The sequence below is a fragment of the Thamnophis elegans genome, chromosome 10, assembly GCF_009769535.1.
Source record: "Thamnophis elegans isolate rThaEle1 chromosome 10, rThaEle1.pri, whole genome shotgun sequence".
Lineage (NCBI taxonomy): Eukaryota > Metazoa > Chordata > Lepidosauria > Squamata > Colubridae > Thamnophis > Thamnophis elegans.
The window spans coordinates 3,735,156-3,749,595 of record NC_045550.1 but is presented as its reverse complement, the minus strand read 5'-3'; the positions used below and the strand labels follow the sequence as shown (position 1 = coordinate 3,749,595).

Here is a 14,440-nt window from a genome sequence, read left to right as displayed (position 1 = left end):
TTGGTGCATTCAATAATTTTTGAAATTCACTTTTTGAATTCACTTTTAGGGTGAATGTATGACAATATTCCGATATAGGTAATATAAAAGTATCAAAATGTATTTTAACCATTAACTCCTTTTGTTGTTGATTGCTGTTTTAAGTCGGACAATTTATATTTCCTGTAGTCATTACCACCTGGATCTTTGCAAGGAACACTTGAAATGGCAAACAGAGAGGAAAACAGAGAAAAAAACAGATACCCGAACATATTACCTTGTAAGTATTGCTGATATATAGATATAGATTTCAAAATTCTAAATAGTACAGTATGATCAAGCAGCTGGTCATATTAAAAACATGTAACAAAGATATGCAACTGTTTTATGAGAGCAAGGCTAATACATTTAAGGTGTATAAACATCTGTTTGTTTGTTTGTTTAATAATATTTATAAGTCACCTCAATCCTTTTAGTTAGCATTCAGGTCTGAATATGATGGAAATAGCATTAGTCGTGCATTTTGGTGGTAAGAGCTGGACAGGAGTGACCCATATCCTCTTATCAGCTTTTTTTTTAAATATACTTTTTTATTTTCCATTTTCATAACATATAACCACATGTATACTATTACATAGCCAATATCCTATTGTATTAAGTAGTAATTACATCAGTTCCTCTTGTCATCAACGCCCAGAAAGATAAAAACCCATTATTAGCTCTTCTGCTCTCCATACACCTCTTTCTTCTACCTCTCTCCTACCTCCTTTCTTCCCTCCAACATCCTTTTCTGCTCTACTTCCCCTTCCTTTCTCCTTCTCCTCTCTCTTCATTCCACTCCTCCTTATCCTCCTCATCTTCCCCCCTTACCCTCTCTCCTATCCCTCTCTTCCTATGTTTCTTCTCTCCTCTGTTTTCCACTCTTCCTCTCATTCACTTGGTGTATTTCAGCTTCTCCATTCTATGTTGATGGTATTTATGCTTCCATATCAATATACTTAACATATCTTAGTTTTAAAGAAAAAATAATTATCAGCTTTTGATGGGATTCTTCTGAACTAGCTCTGGGGATTGGGAATGGGAAGAACTCTGCTGTTCTTGTTCTCCTCCTTTCTCTCTGGTTGATACAAGTGATGGTGATGATGGGGGGGAGAAATCCTGCCCTCTGCATTTATTGTGCAAGTGTCACATATTCAGTGCTCTATTCTCTCCTATTCAATATCTACATGAAGCTGCTGAGTAAGCTCACCTGTTTCCATCTGGTGAGGCATTATCAGTACGCTGATGATACCCAATTATGCATTTCTGCCCCTTAAGCAAATTAAACAGTGCTGTTGACGTCAAATCCCAGTGCCTGGAAGCTATGGAATCTGGTTTGGGAACAATAGGCTTCAACTTAACCTTAGAAAGTTTGAATGGCTCTGTTTTTCTAATCGGGTCTGTCAGTTCTGGGACTATGCTATCTTTTGTACTGGGTGTACAGCAGAGGTGGGTTCCTACCAGTTTGCACCGGTTCGGTAGAACCGGTTCGTCAAATATACCGAACCGGTTAGAAGAGGTTCCACCAATGGACCCGGAAAGCAGGCCACACCTACAGAAGAGGTTCCAAAAATTTTTGAAACCCACCACTGGCAAGGATCTTGTAACTTGATAGCTTTAAGACCTGCATGCTTCAATGCCAGAGTTTCTGAATAGCTACTTGGACCGACCTAAGTACTAATTCATAATTTCATATCCGGTCACATGGGTGGCAAGCCACTCCCACAAAGGAGGCCACACCCACAGAGTAGGTTCCAACAATTTTTGAAACCCACCACTGGTGTACAGAGAGACAATTGCTCATCTTGTAGACTTATGATTCTTGCTCAAAAAACAGGTGGCAATTTTGGCTAGGAAGGTCTTTGAACAGCTTTGTGTTATGTTTCAATTGTGCCTGTTCCTGAATCAGAGAAATCTGCTGATGTTCACTCGTGGCCCAGATAGACTATTGTAATGGGGCTGTCCTTAAAAAGTATCTGGAAGTTTCAGCTGGTACAGAATATGGTGGTGTGGGCAGTTTATGTGTGCCCCTAGAGTCGCATATGTTGCACAACTGCTCCAGATGCTACAGTGGCTGCTTCAGATTTCTATTCAAGGGGCTGTTTTTATCTTTAAAGCTCTTTATTTGAGCTGGTTGAACTGATTACATCTGTCCATCCTATGAGGTCTTGCAGAAGAAATATGGTTTTGGCCCTTCTGCCAAAGAGTTACATCTGGTGGGACCCAGGAGATGGACCTTTTCTGCCATGGCAACTATTCTGTGAAACTTCAGTCCCAAAGCGAGACTGGCCTTATCTCTGCTGATGGGATTTCCAGAAGTTCCTAAAATCCTGGTTGTGTCAACAGGCCAGTAGATCACACGGGAGGTTGTAAATATCCATAATATTTAATAGCAAAATTTTCTAATCCTCCATGTATATAATTTATTATCATTATCCTTTCTTTACTTAACTATAACATTTTCCCCCTATTAGTTAAAACTTAACTGTATCTAGTTTTGTTTTTTTTTATTATAATTATTATTGTTATTAATAATCTTTATATATAGTCCAAAAATATTTCTAACCTTCCCTTCTCATATCCAATTATTACTTATCATAACAGCTCAACATTGTATACATTACTATCATTATCAATTTTTATTTAACTATACCTATTATCACTGGATTTAACTAAGTTTAGCTAATTTTAAATTATACTCTTCCATCTATCAACCTGTATCTCTCCAATAACAAAACAATCTTATATCTACTGCCATTTGTGGATCCGCTTTAATTGTTTCTAATGATACTTGCTTTTCCTCATCTTTGGTGTTAGCAAATGAACAGGCCAGTTCACTTGCAGAAATTGCATATTATTTTAAATGTAATCATTCATATCAATATTGGCCAATAAAATCGTGTGTTGCCTTAAAAGTGTATGCAATCAAAAAGAGCACTCGACTGTTAAGGGAACGTGTCTGTTGCTTTTCTAGAAGGTTGTCATGTTGTATGCCACATGGCTGGCAATTTCACACTTTTGAAAGATCATTTCTTTTAAAATTCTGATCTGTTGAAGTCTCTTTGGCTGGTTGCCCAGCAACTTAATTCATTAGTTTCTCGGGATTATAAAGGAAATAAAAACTGCCAGGAACTTCTTGTAGAATTGAGTGAAGTTTTCCAGTTACAGACAAAAGGATGTCAATCACCTCCACTAGACCGATAAGATCGCATAGATTAGGCCTCCTCCGAATTCCATCAGCCAGCCAGTGTAGACTGGCAACTACTCGGAGGAGAGCCTTCTCGGTGGCTGCTCCGACCCTCTGGAACGAGCTCCCCGTGGAGATCCGGACCCTCACCACCCTCCAGACCTTCCGCGCCGCACTTAAAATCTGGCTATCCCGGGTGGCCTGGGGTTAAAGGCTCTAACCCTTACTCGAATTGTGTGACTGTTGAGTTCTTAAATGATGTAATGCTTTTATGTTGTAAATTGTTTGTCCTTCCCCCACCCTTTTTGAACTGTGAGCCGCCCTGAGTCCCCCCAGGGAAAAGGGCGGCATACAAATAAAGTGAACTGAACTGAACTGAACTTTTTCCACAAACTCTAGGACCTGGACAGATTCCAGAGGGACCTTGAGGTTTTCTCTGAGGATATGGTTGTAGTTCAGCTGGAATAGGTAGATAGCTGAGGTGGATTGGATTCTCCTTTGCAGTCCCTTCCTATGTACCCCTCCTGCAGTGCACCTCGGTTTTCTAAGGCAGTGTTTCTCAACCTTGGCGACTTTAAGTCCTGTGGACTTCAACTCCCAGAATCCCCCAGCCAGCATAGCTGGCTGGAGAATTCTGGGAGTTGAAGTCCACAGGACTTAAAGTCGCCAAGGTTGAGAAACACTGTTCTAAGGAGATGCAGGAGATGAAATTCCAGAAGAGGTGCCTGAAACACTAGTAGTGGAAGATTAGGAGCAAGCCTGATTGAACCTAGGGTCTTATGATTGAATCATAAGAGTCAATGTACTGTTTTAAGGACTTCTGTTGCTATCTGGCAGATAAAACCATTCAGATTTATTCAGAGTTGGACTCTAGTTGAACAGGTCCAGTGAAAATATTTAGATAGAGTCCTACAGGGTTTTTGTGACTGCTGAGGAAGTGGAAGAAGGGTCCCCTTCTTAGGTATGTATCTTAGTTGGAGTCATGTTTTTCCTTGTTGGGCAAAAGCTCATGAGGTAACGTGCAATTGGGTCCATGTAGTGACGTGACCCGACAAATGCGCGCACGACAAAACCGCAGTGAGAAAACCGCGACGTCATCAACACGCCCACAACAACACGCTGACAACAGCGCGCTGACAGAAGCGCGATTTAAGTTAAGGTAAGGGTTAGGTTCAGGGTTAGGTTCAGGGTTAGGTTCAGGGTTAGGTTTAGGGTAGGGTTAGGGTTAGGGTTAGGTTCAGGGTTAGTTTCAGGGTTAGGTTCAGGGTTAGTTTCAGGGTTAGTTTCAGGGTTAGTTTCAGGGTTAGGTTTAGGGTTAGGTTCAGGGTTAGGTTCAGGGTTAGGTTCAGGGTTAGGTTCAGGGTTAGGTTCAGGGTTAGTTTCAGGGTTAGGTTCAGGGTTAGGTTTAGGGTAGGTTCAGGGTTAGGTTCAGGGTTAGGTTCAGGGTTAGGTTTAGGGTAGGTTTAGGGTTAGGTTCAGGGTTAGGTTTAGGGTTAGGTTCAGGGTTAGGTTCAGGGTTAGGGTTAGGTTTAGGGTTAGGTTTAGGATTAGGTTTAGGGTCAGGTTTAGGGTTAGGTGTAGAACTCGCGGTTATTACTTGTTCGTTGAAGGTGCGCTTTTGTCGGCGCGCTGTTGTCGGCGCGCTTCTATGCTCATTTGTCGGCGCGATTTAGAACTCGCGGTTTTCTCGCCACGGTTTTGTCGGCGCACTTTTGTCGAGCGCGCATTTGTCGGTGAACCATATAGTGATACTTGCTTCTTTGAGAGAGAAGGCCTTTCTGTGGTATGTCTTTTTCCTCAAGAAACCATCAAGGCCCTAGACAGTTTCTGCCCTGTCTCCAGCTTTTCATTTTTTGCCATCAGTGCTCCAGGCATCTCTTCTGGCACTTCATCTCTTGCAGCTCTTTGGAGAACCAAAATATACTTGGTAGTGGGGGTTCAGCTCCAGAGGAGACAGATTGTCTGGGGCCCTTTCCAGGCAGGTTACAGCACAGAGTAACTTTGGCCATGCTTGTTGATGGCCTGTGGCAAGGTTGGATATGGGTAGTGCAATCATCCTTCTGCTTCTTAATTTCTTAGTAATTTTTGATACAGGTGATCATGGTATCTTTTTAGACTGGCTGCAAAGCTTGAACAGGAGCACTGTTTTGCAGTGATTTTCTTTTCTTTGTAGTTAGTTCAATTAGTCCACTGCATGTCAAAAGTCACCCTTTTGTTTAACATCTACGTAGAAATGCTGTGTGAGGCCCTCTGCCAGCTCAGGGCAAAGTGTTGTCAGGAGATTAGTGTTAGTACATACACCCAAATATGCATCTAAATTCTAGGAGAAGCAAGTGATGCTGTCAAGCTTCTGTCCCAGTATAGGGAAGACAGTGCACAACTGGAACACAATTGGGTTAAATCCTGTCCCAAAACTTTGGGCCTCCTGGGCCTGTGGATCTTCCATCTTTGGTTTTAGATGGGACTGCACTTGCTCATCCAGAGTGGTATGCAATCTGAGGGTCATCTTGAATTCACAGCTCTTGCTTGAAGAGCGAATGGAAGCAGCAGCTAAGTGGATCCTTTCACAGATACATCTAATATGCCAGCTGTACCCTTTCCTGGGCCAGGAGGCCATTCAGACAGTCACCTTAATCATTTCACAATTGGATTCTTTTAACACGCTCTATATGGTCTACCCTTGAAAATAACTCAGAAGCTACAGCTCACTGAGAATGCAATGGCATGGGTAGTAAAAGGCATGCCTTGGTATGCTCAGCTGACCCAACGGTTTCATGAGCTGTAACTGGTTACTGATTGACTTCCAAGTACAATTCAAGGTCCTGGTTATCAGCTATCAAGCCCTTTATGGGCTGGGCCTGGTTGTTGTCTGTGGGATTGTCTATTTCCAGTTTCTTTTGTCCAGTGATATCAGGCACATTCAATGTGCTTTGGATCCCATCGTTATGCATGGTGTACTGGGACCCAGAAACCATGCCTTCTGTGCTGCGGTAGCTACCTTCAATAATCGTAGAGGTCTGGATGGTTCTATCCTGAGGTCATGCAAGAAATTAGCTGTTCTGTCAGGCTTTGGGGCAGGGTGATGGTTAGATGATTTTCAAAGAGTACTTTTTGTCAGGTTGTTTATGATTTATTTTTGGTTGCTCCCCCCCCTTATGTGTTGCCCAGGATTGTTGGGAATCAGGTGGACTCTCATACTATATGTATGTGTTCATATACAGGTAGTAGCCCTCGACTTAATAGCCCATAATTGTGACAGGATTGCGGAGGTGGGTTCCTACCAGTTCACACCAGTTCGGTAGAACCGGTTCGTCAAATCTACCGAACTGGTTAGAAGAGGTTCCACCAGAAAGCAGGCCACACCTACAGAAGAGGTTCCAAAAATTTTTGAAACCCACCACTGACACACACACACAAACACACACACACAGAGACAGACAGACAGACAGACTCACACAGAGAGAGAAAGAGAAAGAAAGGAAGAAAGAAATAAAAAAGAAAGAAAAAGTGAGAGAGATGAAAGGAAAAAAGGAAAAAGGGACAGAGAGACAAAAGGAAGGAAAGAGAGAGAGAGAGAGAGAAAGAGAAAGAAAGGAAGAAAAAATGAAAGAAAAAAAGAAAGAAAAAGTGTGATGAAAGGAAAAAGGGACAGAGAGACAAAAGGAAGGAGAGAGAGAGAAAGGAAGAAAGAAAGAAAGAAAAAAAGAAAGAAAAAGTGAGAGATGAAAGAAAAAAGGAAAAAGGGACAGAGAGACAAAAGGAAAGAGAGAGAGAGAGAAAGAGAAAGAAAGGAAGAAAGAAATAAAGAAATAAAGAAAAAAAAGAAAGAAAAGGTGAGATTTGGGTATATGTACCAGAGGTGGGTTCCTACCAGTTCGCACCTATTCGTGGGTGGGTTTCAAAAATTGTTTGAACCTACTCTGTGGGTGTGGCCTCCTTTGTGGGAGTGGCTTGCCGCCCATGTGACCAGATGGGAGTGGCTTGCCGCCCATGTGACTGGATGGGAGTAGCTTGCCGCGCATGTGACCAGATATGAAGATGCCGACGACACTTGTCAGAACCACCTTAAATTACCTCACACACAGCACTGGCATGCATAAGAATAGGATGTAAACTTGTTTTTTAAAAGGCATCTTTGGTTTGCGTTAAAACAACTTCAACACACGCAATGTTCTGATTGCACCACAAACGCAGTAGTCATCCTTACCTTTCACAGAGGCACTGAGTTTTATAAATATGAGCATGATAGTGTAGAATAATCATATCCAAGGACCAGTGGTGGGTTTCAAAAAATTTTGGTACCTCTTCTGTAGGTGTGGCCTCCTTTCTGGGTCCACTGGTGGAACCTCTTCTAACCGGTTCGGTAGATTTGACGAACCGGTTCTACCGAACTGGTGTGAACCGGTAGGAACTCACCTCTGGTACATATACCCAAATATGCATCTAAATTCTAGGAGAAGCAAGTGATGCTGTCAAGCTTCTGTCCCAGTATAGGGAGACTGTGCACAACTGGAACACAATTGGGTTAAATCCTGTTCCAAGACTTTGGGCCTCCTGGGCCTGGGGATCTTCCATCTTTGGTTTTAGATGGGATTGCACTTGCTCATCCAGAGTGGTATGTAATCTGAGGGTCATCTTGAAGTCACAGCTCTTGCTTGAAGAGCGAATGGAAGTTGCAGCTAAGTGGATCCTTCCACAGATACATCTAATATGCCAGCTGTACCCTTTCCTGGGCCAGGACTCATTCAGACAGTCACCTTAATCATTTCACAATTGGATTCCTTTAACAGTGTCAAAAGAAAACCACACCAAAGGCAAGAAATGTCCTGTTTTTTACCAGATGGTTCTAGTTAAAAATAGAAACACCGTACAAAAGTGTTTCATGCCAAGGATGAGGCAAGATATTAAATAGAATGTTTAAGATCAGTTGATGTAGTGCACTAAATATTTGCATACATTTCGCTATGTACCTGAAATAGAGATATAATATATAATAACAAATAAATATATAACAAATAATATGTATTTAAGGGAAAAAGGGACATTCTACTGTCCATTTCCTCTTCCCGGAACATCTGGTAGGACCACCACCTCTGTAAAAGCTTTCCATGTGAACAGTCTCTGTGCTGTGGACAAATCTGATTTAAGTTGGTGACTTGCAGATTTTCATCTAGCCTTTTTCAGATTTTTCCTCCCAGCCAGTCATAAATTCTGTGCTTCCGTAGCCATTTCTGGCTTGGCTGTTGAAAGTAAGTCTTGCCTGCAGCCTTGTTTTTTCCAGTCATAGGAATAGTGATCTGATGGAAAACCTTCCACAAGATTAATATTCCTAATGGAAAATAGTAAGTGAGGATTAGATTCCAGTGCTAACATCCAGAATATAAATCCAGTAGTATTTATAAGTATTTGTAAGGTAATCTGGAAATTATCCAATGAAAGAAGGCATCACATTTAAATTAATTTAAATGTCATTAATATTATTTATTTGGGCACAATTAAAAGCTGCTTTATCTTTATTTGTCTCCCTTATGGCATGGTCTTACCAGATGATTCTATCTGAGGTGGTGACAAGATTCTCCTAGAACAGTGTTTCCCAAACTTGGCAACTTGAAGGTGTCCGGACTTCAACTCCCAGAATTCTGGAAGTTGAAGTCCAGACATCTTCAAGTTGCCAAGTTTGGGAAACACTATCCTAGAAGTATTAAACAATAATATTCTTTCTGTTCCTGAGATTCCAAATAGATTCAGTAATGATCAAATTGATAAGGTTTTTGTCTACACTAGAAGCCATGCCCAATTAGAAAGGCCATGTGTGGCCAGGGAGTAGGGATGGGTATCATCAACTGGTGTAATGATTCAGCCTGGTACCACAGATGGGCAACTGAATCTGAAGGATGTAGATTCCTCAACATTGAGTTCCCACTTCTAGTCATCCTTCCATCTTCTCTCCTCGCTAGAGTTACAAGGTTATAATCCCTACCACCAACTTTTGAGGGTACCAGTGTTGCTGGCTTTAGAGCCGAGGTGGCGCAGTGGTTAGAGTGCAGTACTGCAGCCACTTCAGCTGACTGCTAGTTGCAGTTCGGCTGTTCAAATCTCACCGGCTCAAGGTTGACTCAGCCTTCCATCCTTCCGAGGTGGGTAAAATGAGGACCCAGATTGTGGGGGCAATATGCTGACTCTGTAAACCGCTTAGAGAGGGCTGAAAGCCCTATGAAGCGGTATATAAGTCTAACTGCTATTGCTATTGCTATTTCAATAGCACATCAAAAGGAATGCCATGGGAACAGCAGTTTTTCATGTCAAATATTTTCCTTCTGTTTCAGAGATATGAGATATCATTCATGGGGTGGGAAAGAGTCCTTAGATCATTGCAAAAGGGATTACATGAGACCAGTTACTAAGTCTGATATCTACTAGTTATTTCTAGGAGAACAACATCAACAAGGGAATGTTGTATGAGGACATCAGAACTTTTATTATGTTTGTAATCTGGGAATCGCTATCATAAAAAAGAGTATCATAGCTTTATTTGTAAAGAGGCTGTCCCTAAATTACTTGGTCTATGTCCATTTGTAGTGGTAAAATTAATGCTACCGTTGAACTGGATGCCAATGAAATTAGCACAACACAGCGTTTTAATTCAGGATACTTTATGTTGCTTATTAATCATTTTTCTTACTTTCCAAGATTTTGCATTTATGTTCATGATACATTGCTAAACTGATGCTTTAAAAATCATTATTTTAGTTGGCTGAATGCATGGTGTTATTTAGTATGGAAGCTATTATATTTATAAATAATCATACATTGCTGTATCAACTTTTTCAGGTTAGCTTTTTTTTAGAAGGAAATTACATATTTAGATCTTTATCCACATTTCATTTGAGTTAGATATAAACAATTCTGTGTTCATTGTTACAGATGATCATTCCAGAGTAACTTTAATGCAAATGGATGGATTTCAGTGTTCAGACTATATTAATGCTTCATATATAGATGTAAGTGAAATCATTTTCTTTTTCAATTACTTTTTTTCCCAAAACAACGACATGTTTTTAAAAGCATCTTTAATATATATTCTTATAAAAATAACACACATTTTTTTTAATTTTCTCCTAGGGCTTCAAGGAAAAGAATAAATTTATAGCTGCTCAAGGTATCTTTTGGATTTTGTTGTTTGACAATTTAACAATTTCAGAAATATTTAGTTTAGTCTAAAGTAAGATTTTAAGGATTTTGTGGATTGGTTTTATTTAATCTAAGGTTAATGAGTATGCCAAAACATGTAAGTGTTTTTCTGAAGAGTCTTTAGATTGAATAAGAACTTACCAAGAACTGATTTGGAGAGAAAAAAGTGGTGCTTAGTATCAAAGGGGGAAGTGTGACAACTGTCTTGACTTAACTCTTTATATGACATTGGGATTAAAAATTAGATATATACAGAGCCAAGGAAGAGTTAGTAGAGATCAGTTCATGTCTATGTGTATGTATCTTTAAGTCAATGTTGACTCATCAGTGACTGCCTAGACAAGTCCGTGTAGTTTTCTGGCTTCCTGTTGAAAATAGGACTAAACCCAGTCTCAAGTTTCTAGCCTGTTTCGTTAACTACTAACAAACTGGCTCTTAATAGTAATTATTAGAAAGCAAAAATGAAAAGTTTGGATTAGGGTTAAACTTTAACGTGGCTAATATAATTTCATCACCATGTTTAGCAAAGTTATAGTTTACAGGAAAACAATGAAAGTGGAGACTTTTTGGGGAGTCGGGGGAAGGTCCTAGATAAACAGGAAAATGGCAACATATTTGAATATTTAATGCAATGTATATAATCAATTGTCCATGGAGTGTCACTTTTGGTACATTGTCTGTGCACATTGTGTGTATTTAATCCGATTTTCCAATTTGAAAACATGTACACAAGGGATTGATGAAGTCCATGAACTGTTGAGGATTATATAAATATATTTATAATAGATGTCAAAATCTCCTTAGTTCTACTGTTTATATTTCATTTTATTTTTTGAGTGAGAATAGGGAAGTGTTCTGACCCCCTCCTCCGTCCAGTAACGAAAGCCGAGACATGCTTAATGAGTGTCCTTTAATAGCAAGACCAGAATCTCGGTGGCTGAAATCCAAGTAAACAAACAGAAAAGGGTCTTGGCAGCAAGTCCGACAAACCTTGGCAGCAATTTAGACAAACCTTGGCAGCAATCCAGCCTGCCAAGTTAGTTTCTCTTTAGTCAAAGCGTTGACTTCTGCAAGAAGGGCGTGGCACAAGCAGTCTTTTTTATAGTCTGGAGAGGAGCCTAATGACCATCAGCTGAGCGTAATTACCTCCTGTAATTATGTAATTGTTCTTGACCCCAAGTAGCTCTTCAATGGCATGCATCCTGGAACAACTCACTGTTCGTTTCTGGATCACTCTCCCTTCTCTCCTCCCCACTGATCCAAGGCTCAGGCGCCACCTGGTGCCCAACCAGTCTCTCTGCGCCCTGCTCGGAGTTGGAACCCTGTCCAGGGTCCTCCACATCCTCCAGGGCCGACTCATAGGGCCCCTCGCTGTCGGAGTCTGGTGGCATCTCCAACGGCTCCTGCTGGGCCACAACAGGGAAGTAACTGTCCGATTATGCTAGCGTATAGATTTTTCTATCAAGAGTGCAGTGGAACGCAATCATGAATTGTTGTTTGCTTGAGCCAATTAAACTTTGTATTTCTAAGGAATAAAGGATTAGGGAGATATGTCTTTACAATTAAAATTTCCTTGAGATATATTCACCTCACTAGCAAGAATAAACTTTGGATTCAGGGCCACTGCACATTTTTTTTATCATTTTATACCTCAGCCTGAAGCTTCAGGAGGAATGTGTTTTGAAATAACAAACATAGTGTAGAGTTTCTGTTGCTAAAAAGAGGGATAGTTTATTTGATGGACATAATGAAAAATTTTTATTGTCAAATCCCAATCCCAGTTTATTTCAATTTTAATATGCACTTTTTAAATGTGTTTCTTTTCCTTGGACTTTCTAAATGTTGTAAACCTCTTTGACCATGTCTTATAGAATTTGATATTCTTTTCAATGGATAGGATGAGAAACGTTTTTCTGTGCTTTGTATAGCTGTTAATTCAATAATTGTTTTTTTTATATCTAGGTCCTAAACAGGACACAGTGAATGATTTCTGGAGGATGATATGGGAACAGAAGTCTGCAACTATTGTTATGTTAACAAATGTGAAAGAGAGAAAAGAGGTAAGACATTTTAAAGTGTATTTCCCTCCAACAAGTTTGCAGCAGTCCAGGTGCCCACAAAACTATTACTAACATAACCACTTCCTATCTCATCTTATGAGTAAAATGTCAAGTGTCTCTGATACAGTACAACTCTGCAGTAATATATATATCAGCACAAATACAACAAAATGTAACAAAAAGGCAACAGTAAAAATATTGGGTTTCTGCCTGGATGGTCTCTTGTGACGAGCCGAAGGACAGAGAATGGAAGCAGTGATCTTCCTCCCATATTTGGGCATACTGGGGGTTGTAATTATCACATATATATATATGTGTGTGTGTGTGTGTGTGTGTGTGTGTGTGTGGTAATTATCTAATATATATATATATATATGTGTATGTGTGTGTGTGTGTTTATTTGTGCTGATATAACAAAGGCAACAGTAAAAATATTGGGTTTCTGTCGTGATGGACTCTTGTGGCGAGCCAATTGACAGATGATGGAAGCGGTTAGCTTCCTCCCATAATTGGGGCTTACCAGGGGTTGTGACACTAAATATATATATATTACTAAATAGACCCAGACTTGAAGAAATGGATCTGTAGAAAAATCAGCATAGTTGATAGTAAAGTTGTATCTCAAAAAAATGTTAGTGCTATGATACTCCACAATTTATCCTGATCTTATTTTGAATGCAATTTAGAGCTATATGGTTCTGTTTGGTTTCAATTTCAGAATTAGCCCCCTCCTCCTTCCATATAGTTGCAACACAATTGTGTGTTTTTAACCTGTCCGTTTGGATGTAACATACAAAATGCTGATTTTGGTATGTTTGTGTTTTAACATTTATATAGGACAAATGTTTCCAGTATTGGCCTGATCAAGGATGCTGGACCTATGGAAACATCCGAGTTTGTGTGGAGGACTGTATAGTTCTTGTAGATTACACCATTCGAAAGTTTTGTATTCATCCGGTATTTCATTTTCTCTTATTATTCCTTTGAAATATGATTAACTGTTGCTCACGCTCTTTTTAGAACAAGGAATATTTGGAATTACAGTATATGTTTTTTGTTCAAGGATAAAAACTCAAGTTGTTTCACTCTTATTTATATTTTCTTGATGTTATTATTTTAGAACTCATACTGAGATTTTATTTGAAATTATATGCATACTTTGAGCCTAATGTTCTACTAGCACCTCCCTTCCTGATTTCCAAACAAATGTAATTGATCATGGATAGCTATACTGAGTTAATGCTTTCTATAAAATTCACATTATCTGACCTCATAAGGAATCCTGTAGAAATGACAATATAAATTATGCCTCTTTCAATAATAATGTTTTTACAGCGCTATAAATAATAGCAATAGCAGTTAGACTTATATACCGCTTCATAGGGCTTTCAGCCCTCTCTAAGCGGTTTACAGAGTCAGCATATTGTCCCCAACAACAATCCAGGTCCTCATTTTACCCACCTCGGAAGGATGGAAGGCTGAGTCAACCTTGAGCCGGTGAGATTTGAACAGCCGAACTGCAGATAACAGTCAGCTGAAGTGGCCTGCAGTGCTGCACCCTAACCACTGCGCCACCTCGGCTCTAATAAAATGAGAGGAATAGAGTCAGATGCAATAGAATTTCAAAACTATGGGCAGATCCTTTTACCTGCTCTGCAATTGTATGGTGGGAAGATTTTTGATTGGCTTTAATCAAACAAATTCGTAGAAATTTTATTGAATGTGATATACACCAGGGAGCGCTTGGCGTTACAGTGTTAAATTGCAGTATTGCAGGCAAACTCTGGCCATAGCTTGGAGTTCGATACTGAGAGGGCTCAAGATTGATTCAGCCTTCCATCCTTCCGAGGTCAGTAAAACAAGGAACCAGATTGTTGGGGGCAATATGGAAATAATGTTTACATTGTAAACTGCCCAGAGAGGGCTGCAAAGTGCTATGGGACAGTATATAAGCTATTGCTATACTGCATTTATATCTCTCATA

At 39.9% G+C, this 14,440-nt stretch overlaps 1 protein-coding gene across 3 annotated transcripts in view; it reads left to right on the top strand.

Moving 5' to 3' along the window:
- Nucleotides 1-14,440, top strand: part of PTPRE (protein tyrosine phosphatase receptor type E) — a 139,052-nt gene that overhangs the window by 105,544 nt on the left and 19,068 nt on the right. For all 3 annotated transcript variants that reach the window (XM_032226027.1, XM_032226028.1, XM_032226030.1), the window contains 5 exons: nt 169-259; nt 10,130-10,206; nt 10,328-10,364; nt 12,359-12,456; nt 13,294-13,413. In XM_032226027.1, coding sequence (XP_032081918.1) covers nt 169-259; nt 10,130-10,206; nt 10,328-10,364; nt 12,359-12,456; nt 13,294-13,413 — 423 coding nt within the window. The remainder of the gene's footprint in view (nt 1-168; nt 260-10,129; nt 10,207-10,327; nt 10,365-12,358; nt 12,457-13,293; nt 13,414-14,440) is intronic.